The sequence below is a fragment of the Hippichthys cyanospilos genome, chromosome 21, assembly GCF_059441005.1.
Source record: "Hippichthys cyanospilos isolate Australia breed blue-spotted pipefish chromosome 21, RoL_Hcya_1.0, whole genome shotgun sequence".
NCBI classification, from domain to species: Eukaryota; Metazoa; Chordata; class Actinopteri; order Syngnathiformes; family Syngnathidae; genus Hippichthys; species Hippichthys cyanospilos.
The window spans coordinates 10,948,769-10,972,864 of NC_142389.1; the positions used below are offsets into that span (position 1 = coordinate 10,948,769).

At 38.5% G+C, this 24,096-nt stretch overlaps 1 protein-coding gene across 1 annotated transcript; it reads left to right on the forward strand.

The window, feature by feature from the left end:
- The first annotated feature begins 8,769 nt into the window (after positions 1-8,769).
- Positions 8,770-23,947, forward strand: mfsd2ab (MFSD2 lysolipid transporter A, lysophospholipid b). Its single transcript, XM_088405465.1, has 14 exons — positions 8,770-9,006; positions 10,632-10,757; positions 12,336-12,460; positions 16,278-16,401; positions 17,540-17,618; positions 17,699-17,871; positions 17,948-18,038; positions 19,205-19,323; positions 19,412-19,495; positions 20,828-20,911; positions 21,017-21,129; positions 21,216-21,359; positions 22,142-22,318; positions 22,478-23,947. Exons 1-14 carry the CDS (start codon positions 8,917-8,919, stop codon positions 22,527-22,529), a joined length of 1,581 nt encoding a protein of 526 aa, XP_088261591.1. The 5' UTR covers positions 8,770-8,916; the 3' UTR covers positions 22,530-23,947.
- The last annotated feature ends 149 nt before the right edge of the window (positions 23,948-24,096 follow it).

Genomic DNA, 24,096 nt, shown 5'->3' on the forward strand with positions numbered 1-24,096 from the left:
AGTAAATGTTATCAGTTTCATGCTCATCATCAGCAACTAGGCACTATGTTAGCTTTAGCATCTTAGTATTGGGTAAAGGCACTTTTGTATATGTGTATTAACTGAAATGTTGTTTTTGCCAAAATCGTATTGCCTTAGGTAGTGTTAGCAAAGCAAAAACAAACAAACAAAAAAAACACTTGAGGTAATCCTTTAAATGCTTAATAAGTCTCATGAGATTCACCAGTGTCACATATGTGAATGCCTTTTGTGGTGTAATTTTCCAGAAAATGCTTGACATCAACTTATCTGTTCTTCTCACCAAACAGAACCTAGCCTAGTGATTTTTTTTTATTTTCTGGGCAGCACCTGTTGTGTTTCCTTAGGCCACATTCTTTCTCACCATTCTCCCATTCGGATTCTTTTCTCATAGAGCGCCGTGAAAGTCAAACCACAAGGTCTGAATAAGACACGTTTCAGAGACACACACAGCAAGCACTATTGACAGTAAAAACACAGATTAAGACATCTTCCCAATAGGATGTGTTTGCTCTGCTATAAATCTGTATAACTGATCGGCCTTCTTATTGTGGTCAAGACTGCATACCCGCAGTAAGAGTGAGAACCATTTTTGATGTGCTTGCACATTTTCTAATGTGGATTAGTGGACAGTCATTCAACTGAAGTAGCTTTCCATGTTCAATAAACATGATATTACCAGTCTGGTGGCGAAGAGGTCATTTCATGTTGACAGCGGTGAAGTTCAATGACATCCAGGCGTTCTGAAAATACAGACTTTGAAGCGGTCACGGCAGTTTCCTCAACTTGGACCTTGGGTTTGTTTGTGTGCATTGCGGTGTTGGGTTGTTTGCAGCGCGGCGAAAGGTGGTCATGACAGAGACGGGAGACAGATACAGTGTCAACTTGTATTTGTGCAAATAATTCTGGCCAATGTTTAAAGGAGGTACCGTCAATTTTGGACTAGAAACCGCTACCTTTTTTTCTCACACTTTGAACCCTCTATCTTAGCGTCCAGTGTGGCTCATCATTTTTTTCTTTTTTTTAACAGCCACTGAGGGACAATCTCCCAATAAACAAAGCAAGACAGATAAAGATGTTATAAAAGTATTGATTTTGTGTTGAACTGCTTTTTTACTCGCTACCAGGGGGCACTTTCCACCAGTAAATGCAGCAGGTGTGTTATTATTGTGTTGGTGCAGTATTCTAGTAGTATTCTAGTGCGTTGATATTTTGTTGAAAATTTGTTGGCGCTGCTCTTATTTCTTAACATACAGACATGACTCTGTTGAAGTTTACTGTAACCAGCCAATTTGGAAAAAAAGGTTTAAAAAAGTTGAAAACCTTTCATGATTCATCTTTCTGCTCAGATATCTGATGTCACAACCTGTGGTATATATTCCAGTGTGGCCTATAAAAATACATTTTCTGTTGAATGTTCATTACTCTGTCTTAGAGTCTGAAAAAAAACTGTATATAGTCCATTTAATATCATTTGCCTAGTGGCTAAATTACATGTTAATGCCATGATCTTGTCCAAGATCAAGAAGTTGTTGAGCCATCAGTGACAGCCTGACAGAGGTGTCATAAGTGTATATGTAGAAATGATCTTCTTTAAATTGTTCCATTCCGTAATACTTCCAGTAAGTGTATCATGTTGCAACAGATGGGTATAAAAGAATGTTAGCACACAGAAAGTTTTATTTTTTTCACGGGAGTGGCATTTGTCCCAACAAGATGAACTATCAACGCAAAGCAAACTGCTCTTGAGTGCAGACTTTCGTAAAGACTATCAATTATGCAATTTCCTTACAAGACTCCAGAAATATCGCTAGAATCGCTAGAACATTTTCGGTGGGATGGCCAGGGAACAAAAAGGCATTGTTTATCATCCCGTGATTCAGGTTTGCATGATACTGTATAAAATGCACAATCCGGAATCTATATAAAATACTCAGCTGCCAAGACAAGCAGGATCAAGTGTAAATAAAAGCAATGTTTTGCTGAGCTCGAGTGAATAATGCAATTTTATTTATTGCTGCTTAGCTTTTATCTAATCTCTAAAACCTTAATTCGCACCCTTGCTTACCATATAAACATTTAATACAAAATTCATTGGAATCGGTGTACTTCTGCTGAAAAACACATCATAATCCAGCTACTAAAAAAATTGAACCTAATCGGGTGTAGTTAACTACACCGTATGTTGTCTAAAGTATTTTACCAAGCTGTAATCTTCAATTTTTTGAACAAAGGTCTACCAACACTGGCCAACATTCTGACATAGCAATATCAACCATTGAAAAATTTTTGATGTCCCATTTAAATGACTTACATTACCCTCAGGGACCTTTTGCTATACACTGGCCAATAGCAGCACTCAGGTTGTTTTTTTGTTTTAAGTGAACTTTTAAATCCACCCATGTTGTGCTAGCTAGCGCTAAGCTAACAAATGAAGGTTTTTCTGGGCCCTCGTCCAGCTTTGCAAAATCCTTTTGTACTAGTACGGCAAAGTAATGACATAGGTGTTGACACAACATCTAGATTGACTTCAGTGACTGATTACATAACAATTAAACCCTTAAGCAGTATTTTGACCATTTTGGGTCATTTTCTTCCATTATTGTTCTTGCAGTAATTTAGCCAAAGGATGGCACCTTCCTGATAGTGTGATAACTAAGTGGTGGCGCCATGTCGAACTTTGATATGTTGTCACCATTTGGGTGAAATTTCAGCTCTCTTGTGTCTTTTTTTCAATGCTTTCCCTTTGATATGAAATGCTTTTGACATAAAGCGCAATTGTTAGTATACAGTAATTGTGCACAAAACCTCCTCCCTGACGAAAATATTCTGCCACATTTGAGTTGAATGGGAGATTTCTGGTTTGGCCTTTGTTTCTAAAAATCAATTTGCTACGCAATCCATTCTTGTCATTGTCAATGACGCTTAATCTAAATTTTCCCCTAGATGTAAAAAAAAAAAATATGTGCATGGTTTGTTAGCATTTATTTTGTTTTTGTTTTTTTTACGTGTGTTTGTTAGCTAATGTATTATTTTCTCAACTTGGGAAACTGCATGGACACATAACAAGTGAGTCCCTCTTTCCCTTACAAATACCCTCATGCAGTCTTGCCCATTGACTCTTTGTGTTTGTCATCATCCCCCTCGTGAGTTTCCATCCCACCTATCGCTATGAATACCACGCAGCTGGGTGGACATGACGCACACGGCCCATTGACCAGCCCCCACCCCTGCACGCACCCTTGGCCTCTGTTTGGAAACAAATACATGTGGACATTACATTCTACTCACACATATAACAACTCAGTCTTGGTCACGAGGACTTTAAACAAGTTATGTGGTGTCACACGCTGCTTGTGCTAAATTGTGTTCCCTTCTTTCCTTTGACTGAAGGCCATATGACATTTGCCACAATTGAAATATCAAGCTTGTCCCTTTTGAATGAATGAGACAAGTAAGGTAATCCTTGGGAAAGGGTTTAGTTGGATGAAAGAAATGTCCCGATGGGCTTCATTAAGTAAAAGTGCAGTGGAGTTTGATTTCTATCGTCCACTGGTTTCTTTGGTCTTTATGACTTGAGAGAATGTCCTTACATGGAATAAAAGGATGATCAAGACAGAATCTGGTCAAGCATGACAAAGGCGTAACTAATCTAAAGATGCACAACACTAGAGCGTCGTAAGTGCTGCTGTGGTTAGCTACTTAAAAAATGTGGAAATTATGGACAAGTTGAAGCTAACCCTCCTGTTAGCAGACGTCATAGCTAGCAAGATAGCTTTTTGGCAGTACATCAAACTTAACTCATTTGACGTGGTTTCACATGAACATAAATATCAGTCAAGCAGGAAAAACAAATAGGGTGGTGCTAAGGCAACTTCTCCTGGGCTCTGCTAATGGAGTCACACCAATAGCAAATGACATGGTGATTTTATAGCATCATAACTCAAACACATCAAAGCATGTGAACTACTGATGTCCCACTAAAAAAAAATAAAAATAAAAAAAAAATGTTTACAATGAATATCTGGCAATTAATCGCAACATAATATCTGTCAAATCAGCTCAGCTGTGATATGCTTTTGTCCTCCATTTTTTTCCCCTTCTGGCATATTGAATTGACAACACCAGCTATATCAAGCAGGGGCGGAGCTACTACGTGACCAGGGATGGCCACACCCCCACCCCTTGACACTCTGGCCACCGTTTTGACCCCTTTATACCTGCCGCAAGTTATTTATTAACTACATTAATATAATATAAAGGTAACAATCTTAAACTGGTTATCCCTCACTCTTGTCTTGTGTCAACCTGGGCACGCCACAAAAAAAAAATTCTGGCAACACCCTTGCTCTCAGGTCTGCAGCTGTTGCACTATTTAGTTTGGCAAAATGTCTTACTGTTGGTGAGGAAATTAGTCTGAGCAAGAGATTGTGTGTTGACAAATGGATTTGAAATAGTTTAGAATGTGCATCATTGCTCAAGAAGAACCAAGGCCCTATATTTCCATGTTGTCTCAGAAGAACACTGACTTGAATGTGTTGCCACACAATTGGAATTACATACTTCCCTTTTTTTTTTTTTTCGCAAATGCAACTTGTTGGGGCTTTGCAGTGGCATGCAGTAGCTTGGAGCCAAAGAGCATCCAAGGTAACCGACGATCACTTCACACGTTGGGAATTTTAAAATTGCAACAGTGATTCTCAAAAGTGTAGTATGAATACCACTTGGGGTACTCAGACTCTCTCAAGCGGTACGCAAAAGAAGCACTGTGATAAGGCAAATACAATACAACTTTGGTGGCAGCAAGCTTAACATTTTAACCAAAAGTTGATTTCGTCCTATGAAAGTCCATTACCTGAATGCTAAGACAATGCAAAAACACCATGTACAGACTAGCAAAACAAGCAATGCGGTTGTGATAATTATAAGCCTTTAAATATGTTTTGCACAAATGGTATACAAATGCATCCACAAACAATTCTTTAGACTAGAGATTTTGCATATTTTGGGGTAACGGTCTGTTTCCCGATCAAATCGATACGTAACAAGATTTTTTATATAAAATATTGCCCCCTTGTGGCTAAGCTGCACAAAACAGAAGCAGCAGCACAATGCCCATTGAATTATCACTGAGCACAAATTTCTTAAATCTTTCTTAAATGAATATATTCTTATATGAATATAATAATTTCTTAAATGAAGCAAAGTTTGCTACCAACGCGACGTGTTGCAGTGTATATAACCTTATCTAATCTACAGCATGTTGACACATTGACTGACATAATAATTCAAGTCAAGACTGAAGACTTTTAATTATTGGATGCATGTCAACATACAAATGCATCTTTACCACAGATAAAACGACATAGGGTATGTTTGCGCATTGGGAGGCTGCCGAGTAAAGTCAACATCACAAATTCACGTCTCCGCTATCTGCTCACATACAGTAGCAGCTTGTGTGTACTGTACTTTGACGCTGTCAACTTCATGGCATGTGTGCGCAGCTAAATTGAGAACTTCGACATGCCATAGCTGAGGAGGCTTTGCAAATAAAAAGCCGACGAAGGAGCCACATGAGAAAAGCTCCCGATTTTTCAACCAAGAATGTGGAATTTTGAGGTTTCTGCACAACATTAAAGTCCATTTTTTTTTCCCATGTAGAGTCACTTTGAACTGTAGTAGATGAAGAGAAACTTGAGTGAGCTTGTTTTTCTGGGATATCTATGCCACGTTGCATGCAACTTAATTTGCCAACAAGCAGGTTTGCTTTGGACTTTTATGTGGACAAATTGAGTTTTTAATTGCTTGAGTCTAAATAGATTATGTTTGGGCTAATTTGAATAAGTATGAAGTGCTCTGCCCCCGCAAGTGAAAATATGAACAAGCAATTCTTACTGTCCTTAGGGACACTTGCCATTTCTTTACACTACAATTGCAATCGCTAGCTCAGGTGCTGGTGATCTTGATAACATTAAAAAAAAAAAATCTTAGGGTCGCAAGTGTGCTCTGGAGTCTACTCCGATCTGCATTTGTTCATAAGATCTAAGCTTATCCAATGTGATAAGGATTGGATGCCCCCCTCAGCCTCCCTGCAAGAATGCAAGATCCTAGGCAGAAAAGCAACAGTGCAGCACTTCTAACATGGCACCACCACTAGCCAACCAATCAGGATTGCTCGGATGTTATCTCTTGCCTGGCTTCCTCCCTGGTGGCATATATTCATAGTATCTGGGGTACTGCTATGATATGCTTTGATGAATCAACTTTGCGCCAACCAGCACATTTGAATCATCAAATGGTGGAAATTATTACTTTTGAGTGAGGTCAATATTTTGACATGCTATGTGTAATGGATATCATTATATTATGATGCAATTCTATATCTTGTCATTTATCAGTCATTTGCTACATACCTGCCAAGTTGCTTTCGGCAAAATTTGTACAGGTGCAAACACCTTTTCAAACATTGTAATCTGTATATCATGAGTGTGCAGCCAATCTTAATTTGATCATGTTTACTTTTTTTAATGCCATCATATTTGATCTTTAATGGAGTTGTACTTCGCTGTACCATTTGCAAACTGTCAATTGCTCGCTCTCATGAGATTCTCAATCTCATGCCTCAAGATGTCCTTGCGTGACCTTGATTCCATCTGCTATAGCTGATTTCCAAACACGTGACAATAGCCATTCGAAAATAATGTGAGCGATAGTGAGAAAGACTGTAGTTATAAAGTAATAATGGCAGAGCGAGTGGCTAAGAAAAGGGAAGTTACACTACCTATCAAGTTGTATGCATTTGCCCTGATTTGTACGTTTGGAAATTACGGGTGGAACAAAAGGACATCTCAGATGGAAGGATATTGTCACGTCTGTGTGGCATGGCGGTGAGGGGCGTGGGAAAGGTGGAATAAAAAAAAAAATCCCGGAATGTGGCTCAAACAATGAAGATTTAACAAAAACTGAACCAGGATCAAACGAACAAAAACAATACAAGTACAACAAAAAGCTCAAAACAGAAACAAACTCACGGGAGGTGGAAGGTGACAGAGACAGGAAGGGTCAGGCTACTTGGGGAAGCTGGCGAACTCGGACAGCATGACAGCGCGTAGAGACAATGACCCAGCAATTACTACAACATGACAGGGGCTTAAATACACAAATGCTTATTAGGGAAAACACACAACAGCTGGATGGGAACGAGTGGCTGAGGAACCGGATTGACTAACACACAACGGGCTGGAGCACGCGAATGACAGGAGGGTCAAATCACACTAACGACAAATGAGGTGGGGGAAACACAACATGAACCTAAAACCGAATTGAACTGAAACACCACAAAACTAAACCCAAAACAGAAATGACCCAACAAAACGTGATAGATATGTTGGCATAATAGGCTTGAACATTGAACTAAAGCAGATGTGTCCAAACTTAAAGCTCGGGGGCCATTTGTGCCAGCAATTCATATTTTGGGGTCCACGGCATATGCTAAAAATAAGTTTAGACATGGCCCACAATGCCAGGTAAAAAAGTAAGAAACCGGTTTGATGGTAGACAAGCGTGAAAAAATACATCTTAATTCATCTCATCACTTTTAACAAAAAGCCTTGACTTAGCAGGTTTTTTTCTTCAAATAACTAGGGTAAAAAGTGCTTATGTTTTGGTACCAAAGCACCAAAAAAATTGCTTTGTTGAATTAAGTACTAGAGTAATTGATTAATTTGCTACTTGAGTACCAAAATAATTAAGTACTTAAGTACCAAATTTGTATATTATTTTAGATACAATAAAAGTACTCACATTTTAACTACTAAAATGACTAAAAAAAAATGATTATTTCAGGAATGAAGTAATTAATTTAGGTAGTAAAGTGCCTACCTTTAGGTCAGTGTTTTTCAAATAGTGTGGGGGGCACTTGTTTTTTTTTTCTGTTTTAGACTAAGCTGTAACCCAAATAAACACGGTAGAAAATAATGAACAGTTATTGAAAGATTGCTTTTTATTTTGTTAACGTTAAAAAGAATACAGGGGTAGGTATACTTATCCAATTTTTATCGATAATAATCGTATTTATAGTCTGCACATCAAGTGGGGCTTGGCAAAATATAATCGAGAAACACTGCTTGAGGTACTGAAGTATCACAAGTAATCAATATAAAAAGTAATTGATTAGTTTGATGAAATAAGTACTAATTCAGAAATTGATTACTTTGATTGTTACCCGGTACAAACTTAAGTAATCAATTACTTTAGGTAGTAAAAGTACTAGTAGTTTAACTACTAAATGTACTAAAGTACGAAAAGTAATTGATTATTATAAATGTATAAACTTTATACATTTAAAGTTTATATCATAGAAAATATGTAACAGCTTGCTTTATAGATTTTTTACTGCATTGAATAGGTTTTAATTAAAAAAAAAAAAACGTGGCCCTGGTGTCTTTGGATTTTTCTGAACCTGCTCTCAAAATAAAAGCATTTAGTAAGTGAATAACATAATAATTTGTGGTTTTGATTTACTTTAATTTTTTAACTCTTAATATCTTTAGATTATTTGATGAAGTAAAAAAAAAAGTCAGTTCAAATCTTGTGTTACTTTTGTATTTATTTATTTAAATATTGTGGTGGGGTTTGCCCAGACAAGTGCGTAGAATAAGCGCCCATGCCACCATAACGTTGTCAACGGGGCGTGGCCAAACATGGGGAGAGGATACGTTACAAATGGGCGGGGAGCTCTGAAAACGACTACGTCCACCTTATTCGCATCCTCTCACTTTCCAATCAGATTTCACGCAAGCGTGCATCGAACTACTCCTCAAGCTTAACCGAAATATTTTTATTGCATTATTTTTGTGAAATTCTGCCAAGATACCGCGACGAAGCAGCAATTGTGATATGGCTAAGGGAGAAGGAGGCGAACAATACTCCAATGCCAGTTTGTTGACTAAACCTGGCAACTCTGATGGCATCTCGCTTTCGAAAAAGGTGGGTACGTTTTTAAAATGATCTACTAGATGATTTAGGTTGGTTTTAGTTAGACTACGCCCTTTTGGCCATTATTCTGAGAGGGAAAATGACTGCAACGTCCACACCGCCTTTAGATGAATGAACGGAGCACGCCGGCTGCTTGGAATTGTCATTTTCAAAAGGGAGTGTCTCATTCATTGATTCGTGGTTCGCCGCGCGTGTTTCACGGCTACCTTTTAGGCATACCTGATTATATTCTTCAAGTGTAAGGGGAAAAGAGACTAAACGAAGACAGCAAACAATGAACACAATGCTTGTGGTTTTAAACTAGTCATTACCCAAGTCAAAAGCTAAATTTAAAGTCATAAAATGTCCCTGTTCTTTTTTTCACCAGTCTTTTATGGATTGGACGTGGCCTGATGTTCCCCCATTCAAATGTATCTTGGAAAATTTGAAGTTGTAATTCGGAGAGAAAAACAACCAATTCTTACCTTAGTAGGCAAGCCACATACTACCGGTAGATTTATTCCGCAGCATGTGGATGCTGCGTTCAAGTGCCGATTTAACAGTGTGTTTTTTGGAATTTGTCACGTTACTAAATTTATTGTATTAATTTCCAAGCGAGTTTGTTTTTAAGCAAAAAGTACTCCCAATAAAATTTGTAAGCTATCTTACAGTCGTAGGTGGAAGTTGCCTTGTTTTTTTTAAAAACCGACAGCTGAAGGTGACATGAGAGAAAATGGTAAAGTTCGCATGTCATTTCCATCCATTCCAATATCTTATCAAAACCTCAAGCAGACATAAATGCTCATAAAGAAAGTAATTAACTGTGGCCTCGACCTGATGAAGTTTAAAGTTTTAACATGTTTATAGACATTGTAATTCACAAGGTGACCCAGTTGTCACTTAAATCAGTTTTGTGAATCTTGAATGGCACCAATATCTAGTTGCATGTGTTTTGTCACCTGAACTGAACTGGTGTAGTTGTGATAAGAACAGGAAGGAGGAAAAAGCTTTGTTGTGGTCAAACAAGAGTCATTATCATATTTCCCCTCTCATGCATATCAACAAGTGCAAGAGGAAGAATACCCAAGTGGATAAAAGTTGTGTGACTGGCCACTTATGAGCATGGGCATCATTTTTGTAGAGGGAAAACTCAACCATGTTTGATTGGTCAGCCAGGAGGGTGTGTGCTTGGCAGAGAGGCTTTTCATTTGAACTGGTGTGCAGACCAGCCCGTTTGCCAAGGTGCTCTCGTCAGGCATGTGACAGTGTGTGTTCATTCGCAGGAATTAAAACAGAAAGATCCATATTGTCAGCTGAACAAGTAAAACGAGATTGCTTTTTTGCCACATGTCACAATGTCTTTTAACTATAAACTTTGGCAATCCTCATTTGAAGAGGATTAACACAGGCGAGTTTTAAGCTTAGATTTTTTTGTGTAAAAAAAAAAAAAAGAGGAATTCAGAAGAATAAGAATGTGTTTATTCCTGTTGCATGGGTGGATCCAGCTGTTCATTGCTTGCCAGAAATCCCAGCTGCAAATGTTCTTCAGGAGAATTTCTCCACAGGCTTTAGCTCTTAAAAGCTCATCAATATGTCAGCCTAATTCTAGATTTTATTGTGTTGTTTTCTTTCCTCAGAACGAGCACAGGAACAGATTGTCTGTCTGCAACAAGCTCTGCTATGCTGTTGGTGGAGCGCCCTACCAGATCACAGGATGTGCCTTAGGCTTCTTTTTGCAGCTCTATCTGCTGGATGTAGCACAGGTTGGTAGAATATATGCACAACACAGAATTCTATCCTGTATATCGTATCACACATGTGCCCACACAGGCTACTTGTACATCTTCAAGCCAGTCTAATTTGTGATTGCAGTATTTACGTTTTTTTTTTTTTTTCTGGTGATTCTGCTGGGAATGAGTGGCTACAATTTCATGGAAAAAATATTGCTGAATGTAGGTCAGTGCTTCTGATGATGAGAAGGACTTTACTGGCCCAGACCGCTCACCACAGGATAATTTGATGGTGTTGAAAATACTCTCACACAGCAGCAATTGATTTCAACGCACGAGGAAGTGTTAACTGTCCCGGCATTGTGGAATTCCTTCATGTACAGATAGCATCTGGACTTGAAGGTCAACAGGTTTTGGTTACTGCCGCTAGTAAAGCCTTTTGTTATAAAATAAACTTGACTAAAGATTAAAGAAAAAGTTATACATTAAACCAGGTATCAGCAGGTCTAATATACCGCTTTTTAATGCCATGATAAGAACAGTATGTTGTCATTTAAAATAAAGAGCAAATTAAGGAACATGAGTACTTTTACAGAATTTTTGCTGGTATCAGCAAACTGATATCAAACCTTTTAATGCTGTGATTGGAACAGTACATTTTCCTTTCAAATAAAAAGCAAATGAATTGGAACATGAAGATTTTCACATGATTTTTGCTGGTAACTGATAATACTTTTTATTGCTGTGACAGGAACATTATGGGTTTGTTTTCAGATTAAGAGCCAATTAAATGGAACATGAATATTTTAACAGGATTTCTGCAGGTATCAGAAAAAGCTATTAAGATGCTTTTGGATGCTTTAACATTGAAACTCAATTTGTTTTTCAAATTAATACGAAATTTATTTAAAATGAAGCGATTTATTGCTAAATTGTGTGATAGCAACTATTTACCTTTATTTGACATTTCATACGGATGTGCATTTTCCCTAATGACTCAATATTCCAGCCGACAACCACAAATAAAACAGATGTTACACATTTATTTTCATCTATTTTCTGTAGTTTCTGAATGAAATATGCCTGGATCAGACCCAAATGAAGCAGCACTCCAATTCTTTGTGCTGGTTTGTTGGTACCTAATGAAAAAAAAAAAAATCTCAAGGGTTTCGAACCACTGCGTTACACCACTGTAGAATTGCAATAGTATGAAAATAAAGAAGCGTGGGTTACCGGTAGTGGCTTTAATGAGCCCTGACACTAATCTTGTGGTCAAGGCCATGCGGCATGTAATGAAGTGGAAAGTCTAAGGCTCCCCACGGTTTGGTTTTATTTGCCTACTAGGATTGTTGTCAGGATTCTATTGTGCGGCCCAGCGTGGAGCACTTTATACAGTAAGGGGTGGTACATTCTTGGTGTCCTGTTTGAATGGCTGGCCCTAGAACCTGCTGACATCTCACTTATAAACGTACCCCTCTTTTGATTACAATCCAAAGTCCCTAAAAGCAAAAGCCGCAGAGTAAGTATAGTTTACTGGTTGTCAGTGCATTCGAATCTAAAATAGAAAACACTTTCTATTTTTTCCGTTGACATAATCTTTTCTTCTGGCAGCTGGATCCGTTTTATGCCTCAATCATTCTGTTTGTGGGCCGAGCATGGGATGCCGTAACGGACCCGACGGTGGGCTTCTTGGTCTCGCGAAGCCCCTGGACGCGTGTTGGACGCATGATGCCCTGGTAGGGGTTTTTACATTATCTTCCCTATTACATGTCATTTATGTATGTGTATATGTTGTCTTTCCACGATTGAAAATGGTTCAAATGTGTTCACTAACTCATCTAAATCCCTTAAGGATTTATATACTATTTTTACCATTTTTGGCAGAGATGTAGTTTACATTAAAAATTCAATAAAAATTGTCCATATTCTATAAATTTTAGCCTCACTCCACAAAATATTCTTATTTCTTGTAGTACTACATGTATGAAGGCTTGTCTTTGCAAATGTTTGATTTCATTGATATTTTTTGGACAAAATATATATATTTTTTTTCTCAATTGAATTAACCTTATCATTTATTTCACAGTCAGTTTGAAATAATATCCTGTTTTTCAATAAAGACATGGAAATTCAAACTTTAAAAAAAAATCCTGTTAACGGACAAAATAATGTACAAATTAATATATTATTAAAATAATCATTAGTTTTAGCATCTTTCTAGCTATCTAGCTGTCTAGGTGTTTAGCTGTCTGTCTGAAATACAGTACGTCTCATTGAAACCTTGCTGGCTTAAAGTTGAAAAAACATACTTTCCATGTAATTGGGGGGCGGGGCCTTGCGCACACACACACACACACACACACACACACACACACACACACACACACACACACAGTGCCAATCACCTTCCGACCGAGGTTACCACAGGTCACATTCGTGCAAATTACTACATTGGCACTTCCTCATAGCCTGCATCGGTGCCAGTGGCATCTTGGCCATCTTCACAGCCTTGGGGAAGGGGGAAGCCCAATGTAGGTGATGCTCTTTCACATTTCCCACAATGTGGCCTTCAGTCGGACTTTGGTAAATATAACCCCCCTCTGCTACTTTGCAAATACATTTTCACACATTCCCCCTAAGTTTCAAGTGTTTTTTTTTTCTCTCCCAGTTTCTAAGGTCCCTTCATAAATAGAAATTCAGCATTTGGATTTTGGCCTTTTGTGCCTGAGAGTGGCCCCCTATTATCACAGAGGCAGCCACAACCAAATCCTTTGTAACAACCATGTTACCATCCACCCCCACCGCCAAAGCTGCCCCTCTATGCAGTCTGAGGCTGCCTGGATTTGACGGTTCCTCCATTGCGCATGTCCGAGGGGGGTTATATGACTAGGTTACGTGATTGAAGGTGGGTGTAAAGTGTCATCGGGGGATGATTACCACCCTGATGTCAGCACCATCGTAAATTGTAGGGTCACTGTTCTTTTTAGTAAGAAAGGTGAAGGAGAGCACAAGGTGATTTGAAATCATGGAAATATGATATCGGCATTAAACCGAAATTGATGTTTGGATCTACAGTGTTTTTCTATTTCTAAATTCCAGTCATAATTCATTTCAATCCAGTTTTTTCAAGAACATGACGTTTTTGTATATGCCGCGATGGGGCGTGGAGGAACCACCCGCATGCTCGGAAACACTTTGGCCACGTCACTCGACAAAAGACTAGCGTGGAGAAAGTGCAGCTGAAGTGGAGGCAGTCAGACGCTCCATATTCCTTGCTCGTGTGTAGTAGGGGGGAGGGTAGACTGGTGAGCTCATCGTGTGATTGGTCCAGCCCACAACACACCATCAGTTTTAGCCAATGAGATCACAGCAGTCGAGTCCTCGAATGTTTCTTTTTTTTTTTTTTTCCCCTCAGTCACATCATGAGGGTTACTTGGGTTCAAGTCACCAACTTATCAGTGCAGAATGTTGTAGTGCCGCCCAGATGACAAACATGTGATTCATTCGGAGCCTGTATCAGAACCAGAGGCCCTATTGTTGAATATATTTAATCAGAATAAGTACATTTACTTGCTTTTCAAAACACATATTTAATTTGACACAGTTTGTTGTCATGAGGAGATTAGGCTGTACTTCTGCGCTCTGGTGCCATCCAAGGCTGTTTCTCAGTGGGCCACGTGCAGACCAAATAAAGAAACGTATCATTTGATAGTTGCTCATGTGGCGGGCGCTGAGGGTCAGCTGCTTTGACCCGCTGTCTACTTTATCACACTCTCTCAGGAGTACAGTTAATCAGATCATACGCACGGGAGAGGAGATGCTTAATGCAGTGGAAACGCCCCTTGCCACCCCTTTTCCAAACACTGTATGCATTTATTGCATCACATTGGAATTTCTTGAATGTTTTATTGTTCTCTGTTTAGCATACATAGAACGAAGCAGTAAAAAAAAAAAAAACGGAAGTCTGAAAAGGTTCTGATGAAGACGTGGCTTTTTTTTTTTTTTTTGGCCAAGCTTTGGTGCAACTGAAACTTACACACCAATCGGGAACGTCAGACAAATTTTTACTGACTGTATTTCCCCAAATAACGGATGTTCCACAAATAGACGCCGTGCCCTAAATTAGTCAACAGGTGTGTCATCCACTTCCGGTACAGGTTGACCTGACGCTGGTTTTCACTAATGGGTGGTTAATAGTCAAGTGTTAAGCACTTTTAAGGCAACAGCAACTTGTCAAGATTATCATATTTATTTTTATTGTTTTAATCTTCTATGTGGCTTCACATATTCTGATTAATATTGTGCTTCGGGGATGTACATTAAACAGAAATATTTCATTTATCTCAGGAGGCGGCTTTTGTGTTACTTCCTGTCCACTGAAAATGACATCAAAGTTGCTCTGATGACAACCAATTATGGCTCAGCTTGCGAATATCACATTAACTAATTCATAAAACAGGGGGGCTAGGGCTGGGCCACAAGTTCCACATATTTAATCGTGTTCTCATCCCTCGTTTTGCATAAAATTCTAGGTGTTTTATTTATTTTTTATTTATTTTCTAATGTTAGGATAAAGGAGGGTCAGAAAATGGCTTGTACCGAATGAATTCAGTATTTGACTATTGTAAACATGTCTTATAAACCACTCGTCCAGAATTCCGACACTTTTACAAAAACATCGATTCAACTTCCTAATCTTATATTTTTAAAATGAGTAATCGATCGAATTAATTCGATTTATCTTCCATTCCAAAGGTGAGCCACGGTGGCTGTTACTAGAGCGACTGTGATGTCATTATCAGTATGATGGAATATATTTATTTTTGCTTGACATGAATTGGATATTGTTTAACATTGTCTGGCTAATGTTTGCACATATTGTATGTATATACACAAATACCAACACTCCCACTACAAGCGGAAATACCGGTACAGTCTACAAATGCTGTACTGTTTTGTGTAATCGGGAAACAAAGCGTTACTGGCCGCTAAATTTCTTTTGTCTCGCAAATGACTCACCTGCTTGAAAATGATTGACGTGACGCAACATTTCCAGGACTGAGCAAGGATATCCTTGTTCCAGGGCGCCCGTTAAGTGGCGTGATTTCCTTTATTGTCACACAAAAGTGAGTGTTGACCAGAGAAGCAACAGGAGCAGAATACTTGAAGGAAATGGCTGAAAAAATTCACTTGCCAGGTTCTCAAGTTTTATATACTGTAGTGTCATCACATTTTTATAAATTGCCTCAGGGCACAGATAAGTTTCAGGGTGAGTGCTGTACAAGGTGATTCATAGCCGAATCAAGCTCAATTACGTTAGCACATTCAACTGTCAAATTGCATCGTACATGCTTACAGTGACGTGTTGGAAACCGTACTAAGTACTTGGCAGCACTTCAAAAGAAGATGCCCTGTGAATGGTCTGTGTGTCTTACGCAATGAGCCCCCTTGTCCTCATTAAAGACTTGCTTGTTGTTGTGTGGCATGTGCATCACGCATAGTGTCACGTTTTTAACCACCGTGGCTTTTTTTTTCTTTTTCTTATTCCCTCAGGATTGTGATCTCGACTCCTCTGGCTGTCATCTCCTACTTCCTAATTTGGTACGTGCCCCCTTTTGAGGACGGCAAAGTCATCTGGTACCTTTTCTTCTACTGTCTCTTCCAGAGCCTTCAAACTGTGAGTATGAGCCACTTTATTATTATTTTTGGTTTGCTCGCTGTATATTCAAATATTAAAATTATGGCATTTTTTGCATGTGCACATAAATAAATCTACTGATTGAGGCACTTTTGACTTTTTTTTTTTCATTGCAAAACTTAAGTTGCAATTTTTTTGGGGGGGGGTTGTGGAGTATGAATTTGTGCTGCCCCTTAAAATTACATCATTGTGGCTCAGGGTTCTAGTAATGATCAATCAGAGCTCATTTGCCACTATCGGTTGACGAAACTCACAAAACAGATGAGCCGTGATTGGTCGTTATCTGAGCCTTGAGCAACTGTGAAGTTATTTTCATTAAAAATGTCTGCCCCTAAAATGAACAAAAACAAACAACAGGTGGAGTTGGCTGCTTAATTCTTAATATATTTTGTATTAATATTAATCACAATAACGTGCTCAGACTAGTGGGGCTGCATAATATATATCCTTGTAAAGAAAATATTTGTGTTGATTTCCCATTTAAAACAAAAATTGTAATCATGCTGATACATTAAATGTTTTTTAATCATGAATATAATATGCAACTTATGTTTGCATTGGGGAAAAACTGAAATATCAACATATCGCTATTGAAAAAAAATTGCAATTTAGATTAGTCACTGGAATAAGCAAGACATGAAGATTTAAAAAAAAAATGCTGTGATACGACGAGACAGATACTTGAAGGTAACCACCAATCACACAGTTTTGTTATTGGATTGCAAATTAGGATTTGCAAAATGGCTGAATTCCACTTTAACATTTCATAAACTCTGCAAAATGAAACAACATTATCTGGACTCAATAATAGTGAGTATTTGAAAATCTAAGTATTTAGTCTTGTATGTAGTATGAAAAAAGTTCCTTTTTTTTAATGTATTATTTTTGCTATGTGGCCCTCAATATGCAATAATATCCCATTAAAACCAAAAGAAAAAAGTCCCTAGTATAGATTAAGCGATTCTTTGAAAAGATCACTTTTGAAGAACATGAGTTCTTCTCTGACTACATCTATTGTAAAACGAATTAAGAGGAATTCCTAATCATTTCTAATGTAAAACATTCGGCGTGACCCCAAAGTACATTTTTCTGATTTCCTGTCTCATGTCTGTTTCAGTGCTTCCATGTGCCATATTCCGCTCTCACCATGTTCATCAGCTCAGAGCAGAAAGAAAGGGACTCTGCTACGGCTTACAGTAAGTAGCTTTGTTTTCCTAATAGGTTGCTTGAGGATGGAAGAAGACTTCCTCATGATTTAATTGTTTAACCAAATCAGGGATGACGGTGGAGGTTCTGGGCACTGTGCTGGGTACCGCCATCCAGGGCCAGATAGTGGGCATGGCCAACGCGCCCTGCGTCCCAGGACCGGGCGAAATTTTGGCGGACATAAGCAACAACTCGTCCTTGGACCGCAACGCAACTGACCATGTCATCTCCCTGGAGCACACGGTAGGCGATGTTAGCATTTAACTTCAGGAAGCACAATCTGGAATGTTTTGGCTCACTTTGCATTTCTGTGTTACAGAGAGCCGCCTACATGATTGCCTCCGGTGTCATCTGTTTGATCTACGTCCTCTGCGCTATTGTTCTCTTCTTTGGTGTCAGTGAGCAAAAAGGTAAGGGGTACAATTGAGAGAGACCATGTCAGTGCATTAAGTTTCAAATTTCGACATTAAATACAAAAGGTCAAAGGTCTTCGATAGTACTGTCGTTGCCACACTTAATTTGCTTCTCTTTTCACAATCAGGATTTTGGAACCAATCATTTATCAGCCAGTTAAAAAAAAAACAACAGAATGCGGATCTGATCGGAAGATGAATTTATACTTTAATGATTCTCAAATGGTGGGTAGTACATGATGGAACTTTGGGGTCTACGTGAGATTTTAATGGGGTTGCAGGTATCAGCAAATCTAATTTAATGCCGTGACAAGAACCGTAGTTTTCAAATTAAGAGCAAAATAATTGGAACATTAAACATTTTATTGCTAAACTGTCTTAATGAATTCTTTGCAAAACGTTAAGTCTTAATTTTGTCAAGTTTTATACATATGCACATTGTTTTTGGTGATGCAATTTTCATACAGAGGAGCCAAGAATAAAACAGGTGGTTGTAGAAAAAAATGGTTCCAAAGTTTATTAAATCAAATTCGGAAGGCACATCATTTTGTTCTAATGTGACAATGTGTAGAATTTAGTGCCATCTAGTGGAGCACTAAGATTTTGGATCAGGCACACAACGATGTCTTTGAGAAACTACAATTCCCCTTTTTTTTCTTTTGGGTGTCTTAATGCAAAGATAGTGGGGAAACATTTCAGTTTTCGGTTAAGTTCGAAATATATGCAAAACAAACATCAATTACGACACCTACCTTAGATTATATTAAAAAATGTACGTGGTAGAACATCTTTTTTTTAAATGTTTTGTTCACCGCTAGATTTTGCTAAATCTTACACATTGTTCCTTTTAATTTTTTTAAATTAATCCATTAATATTTTGTGCTGGTTAAGGGGCACTGTCTAATTAGTACGATTCACCTCAGCTGCAAAATGCATATTAAAAAACGAGTTTGAGATATAGATCTAAATTTATCAGCACTCATACATGCAAAAGGTTCACCAAGGAAAAAAAAAGACCCGATGTTTATCTTAAAACCTTTATGTATAATAATTGGAACAGATCAGTCATTTAATGTCCCAATAGCAGCTGTACATTACAAGTGTAACATGATTCATGTTTTTATATCGGCCATGTTTTTTTTTTTTTTTTATCCTCCCCCCAGAGTCCAGCCGTCCCAAGTCGGAGCCCTTGTCATTTATCCAGGGTATCAAGCTGGTGATGGGACATGGTCCCTACGCCAAACTGGTCATGGTCTTCCTCTTCACCTCGTTAGCGTTCATGGTACGCCAACACACAAACAAAAACTGTAGTTATAGCCTTTCATTTTGAAAGCAAATGTAAAATAGCTGAATGTGTCTTTTTTCAACAGCTTCTGGAAGGCAACTTCGCTCTTTTCTGCAGCTACACCCTGGGCTTCCGAAACGACTTCCAGAATATCCTGTTGGTGATCATGGTGAGTTCCAAACACGTACAAGCACTCTTCACATAGCAGCAGGTGTTTTGCCAGGTAGCCTGTTGCCATAACAATCTCCCAAAGACTTTCCTCAAAAGGTCTTGCACATAAATTGTTTGCAGTCACAAAGCTGGTCTGTACTCCATCAGAGCCGCCACAGTGTTCTCACTTTCCATTAGCATAATGTGAGAGCCAGGCTTGAATGCCATCTTATTCCCACAGATGGCGAAGAAGCCGCTGCAGGTTTTGCCCCCCCCTCCTCTCCAAAAAAAAAAAAAAAAGGTTAACAGGGTTGCACAGATTACTCTCTTTGATCCTTTACTTCATGGGAGGGATTACGGCGTCGACCAGGAATTTATTTAGCCAGATGACTTTATTGGCTAATCATGTGGGCTAGTATAAACTGCGCAAGGAGGCCAGTTCTAGGGAAGATGTTCCCGCTGGGATGAAAAACAAACACAGAGCTGATCCCTAAAAGGAAATCTAAAAACCGGGAAAAGAAATGACAACAGTGTTTTTCCAAGGCTTTTGTGATGTCAAATGGGGGGGTCAGTCGGAGTCAAACACATGCGGCCTCCGCGGAATTCATCCAATATCCTCACACCCACGGAAGTTGAAGATCGTTGTGAATGCGGCCATTGTCATTTCAGCGTTACATAATGTCACACAGGGTCATAACGAGTTGCTTCTTTCACGGGTGATTTTCAGGTCGGACGTTTCTGGATGCGAAGCAAAATTTAACCGATTCATTTATTTTATTTCAATTTAATTTATTTTTAATTCAATTTCATTTGTACATAAAAATGTAGTCTTTTTTGGTCATTCTGTTATTTCGTCAGTAGCACCTTAGCATACAGATAGATCCTCCCAAATCAAACAAAAGATGGCACCGCTATTTTACCACATAAAATGCTTCCTAGCTAGCAAAAAGCTCACTCTGTGTTCCAATTAAATTCAATTACAGAACTTTAGCAACAACTGAAAGATAATAGTGTTTGTAAGGTACTGAGTGGTACAGGGTAAAAAATGTGCCACATTTCTGCTGTCACTCGGTTAAAATATTACTTTTCAACAAAATATGTGTGCTAGTTCACCGTAGCTTTTTATAACTCTCATTTCCATTGGCTGCTATAGAAGAAAACATTCATTAGGCTGGCAGTGAATGAGTCAAAAGGAAAAAAACAAAACAAAAAGACAAATCTCTTCAATTTTAGGGGCGCAACCTCCAAATAATATGCAAGAAACACCCATGCAAAACAAACACTTTTGGGAGCTTTTCACACATTGATGGTGGTTGATAACCCGATCGCATATGTCACCATTCTCTCACAGCTATCGGCCACTCTCACCATCCCCTTCTGGCAGTGGTTCCTCACCAGATTTGGGAAGAAGACTGCAGTCTACGTTGGGACTTTGGTAAGATCCCCGTTTGAGGGAACACAGCGTTGCTCACTCTGGGCTTTTATGTGTATTGGAATTGGACCAACGTCTAAGTGTGATTTTCTTCTCTGTCTTTTCTAGTCTGTGGTTCCATTCATGATCTTGGTGGTGTGCTTGAAGAGCAATCTGATTGTCACCTACATCGTCTCCTTTGCGGCCGGGGTTAGCGTGGCAGCTGCCTTCCTGCTACCATGGTAAGACACACGCACACACACAGGTCTCAATCTTTGCCCTTGAATCATCTATCTGACCTGACTCAAAACTCTCTTGTGGCCATCAGGTCCATGCTGCCCGATGTTGTTGACGATTTCCAGGTGCAAAACCCGGAAGCCACTGGTCATGAAGCGCTCTTCTACTCCTTCTACGTTTTCTTCACCAAGTTTGCCTCCGGAGTCTCCCTGGGAATCTCCACCCTCAGTTTAGAGTGAGCATTCACACATCAACTGCTTTTTTTTCCCCATTTGTTTGTTTCTAATGGTAACATAGTTGATTGGTACCGGGGGTCACAAGATAGCGTCAAAGCAATAGTTTAAAAAAAAAAAAAGTTTTAGAACAGGGGTGTCAAACTCATTTTTATCGTGGGCCGCATTGCAGTTATAGTTTCTATCGCAGCGCTGTTCTGACTGAAATTAAAGAAATTTATGTACAATATGATCTTTGATCATACCTACCCAAACTCTAAATCAGAGGCCAGATGAAATCTGTTCAAAAGAGGGATTGGTAGCAAAAAATGCTTGTTGTTCTGTTTTGTTTTGTTTTTTTTCATCAATTTTATGACATTTCTTGATTGTATTTATATATTTTATTATTTAAATTTTAATATTTGTATGGTGTTTATTTTTTTTATTTTAATTTTTAAATTTTGGCAAATTTGGTATTTTAGTCAGAAACTTGGTCGTAATTAGCATTTCGCGGGCAACATCTGGCCCCTGTGCCTTGAGTTTGACACCTGTGTATTAGACCAACCATTGCTAGACTTTATACAGTAGATTCCACTTCAATGTTTCTTTGAATGTGTGTCAAGATTTTTACTCCGTTAACGAGCAACACAGTGCTGGATGATGTTAATCCAAATCCGACAAATCCTACATTAAAGCAGATTTTTTTTTTTTCTTACTTTAATATGATTCCACGAATTCCACGATTTCACGCTTCTATCACAAGACTGGGTCTTAACCTTTTTTTTTTTTTTTTTTTTTTTTACAGTTTTGCTGGCTACATCTCCCGAGGTTGCTCCCAACCGGCAGAAGTAGACATCACGCTAAAGGTTCTGGTCTCAGCAGCACCAATTTTCCTCATCATGATCGGTCTGATCATCCTGTACACGTACCCCATTGATGAGGACAGGAGGCAAGGCAACCGCAAACTGCTCCAGGAGCAAAGGTAAACTTTCTGAGTCTCAAATGTGCAATTCTGGGCCATTTTTGGAAAAATCATCACATTTTAGCAAGAAAGAATGAGGTTAAGATTAATTGTACTACGATCAAATTTGACCCAAAAGATTTAAAAATGAATCAATTGTGTTTTCTGTTCTCCTTGCAGGGACGAGGCAGATTCCGAAACGGATTCGACAGAACTTTCCAATATGATTTAGCACATTTAGGTTATTTTTTTACTTAACGACCAATCAAGACGAGCGCCTGACATTTTGCACTGGACGGGACCAAGTGAATTTGGCCTGTCTTATCTTACAGACATTGCCTTGTCCAGGCAACGCTCTTGCTGCTACTGCTGCTAATTCCCTTCAAGAGGCCACAAAATGTGCCAACCCAACCTGATATTTACACGTGTGTTTGTTCGGTCAGGTTTCTTTTTGTAAACTCTTTCCTTTTTTTTGACTGTGCATGTACACAAAAACCTGCTTCCGTTTTTTTTTTTGTCTTTCTATGCAGTGACTTTGAGTACTGCGCAAGCAAACTGAAACTTGAACAAACAGCGCCTGTGCCTTAGCTCAGTTCAGTAGCAGAAAAAAAACAACAAACTGACACTTCAAGGTAGTTGTTTTTGAATCACTGGCCATTATACACGATTTATCCTGACAGCCTGATTGTTCCCATCTCAATCCAAAGGCAAGTTATTCACACCTTTTCAAGGGCTTTTTGTTTGCTTTTGTTCAATGCAGTAAAACCACTACAACAGATTTGCTACTTTTTTTTTGTATAGAATAGCTACTGATTTTTTTTTTTTTTCCTGACTGAACGCTGAGCTAAAAGAAGATGCCAGCCAGTACCCGAATATGTGATCACTTTATTTAAGTATTTATTCATTTTTGATTTTCACAGTGTGGACGAGATGGGTCTTTCAGTGTTTAAAATCTATATAAAGACGGAATCGGAATATAAATTTAATCAAAGCTTTCTTGCCTTTTTTTTTTTTAAACATCACCATTGCTTCTATCTGTACTCATTCTAGAAAGGCTGGTGGGGGAAAAATGGATGATGTGAATGATGAGTTTGTCTTTGTATATAAGCATATGTCTTGTAGGATAAATTTCTGTTTTGTGATCATTCATATCCATTGATATGGAAATGTGTACATTCAGCGTCCTATGTTATACATACATCAACAACGTGTTCCCGATTGGGGTACTGATATGAAGTTTTTTTGCATTGTGTCCACTCTTTAAAAGAAAAAAAAAGGTAATTTCATACAAGAATCCTTGCATAAATTGTAGAGGGTGCTGTAAATTGTGCCATTTTGTCTGTTAAGTGTAAGCTTTGTACATTTTAATGTCATTTAAAACAACAAAAAATGTGGAACTGCAGTTTAACTTAACTTTCCGCCTCACTTGTGAGGCTGTAAAAAAGTGAGCTTTAACACCACAGGCATACTGTATACGTATTATACACATACAAGACTTGTATACATGGCTGTGCATATGTATATAGTATATGTAAACTTGTAAATACCTTTGATATTTGTGGTTGCAAGTGTCTTGATGTACTCTGTACTGTAGTTTATTTAAGAACAGAAATGAGATTTGAAAACAATAAATAAGAATGGAAAACTGAACTGTGTGAAGGTCTGATATTTTACCTGAATTTTAAAGAAATCTGGAATAAAAATAAATAAAAGCCTACTAGTTTTTACAGTGGTCTGCTTTGCGACTAACTGCTGACACCTAGGGTAGGTTTACGGTAGTAAAGGCTGGTCCAAGATGA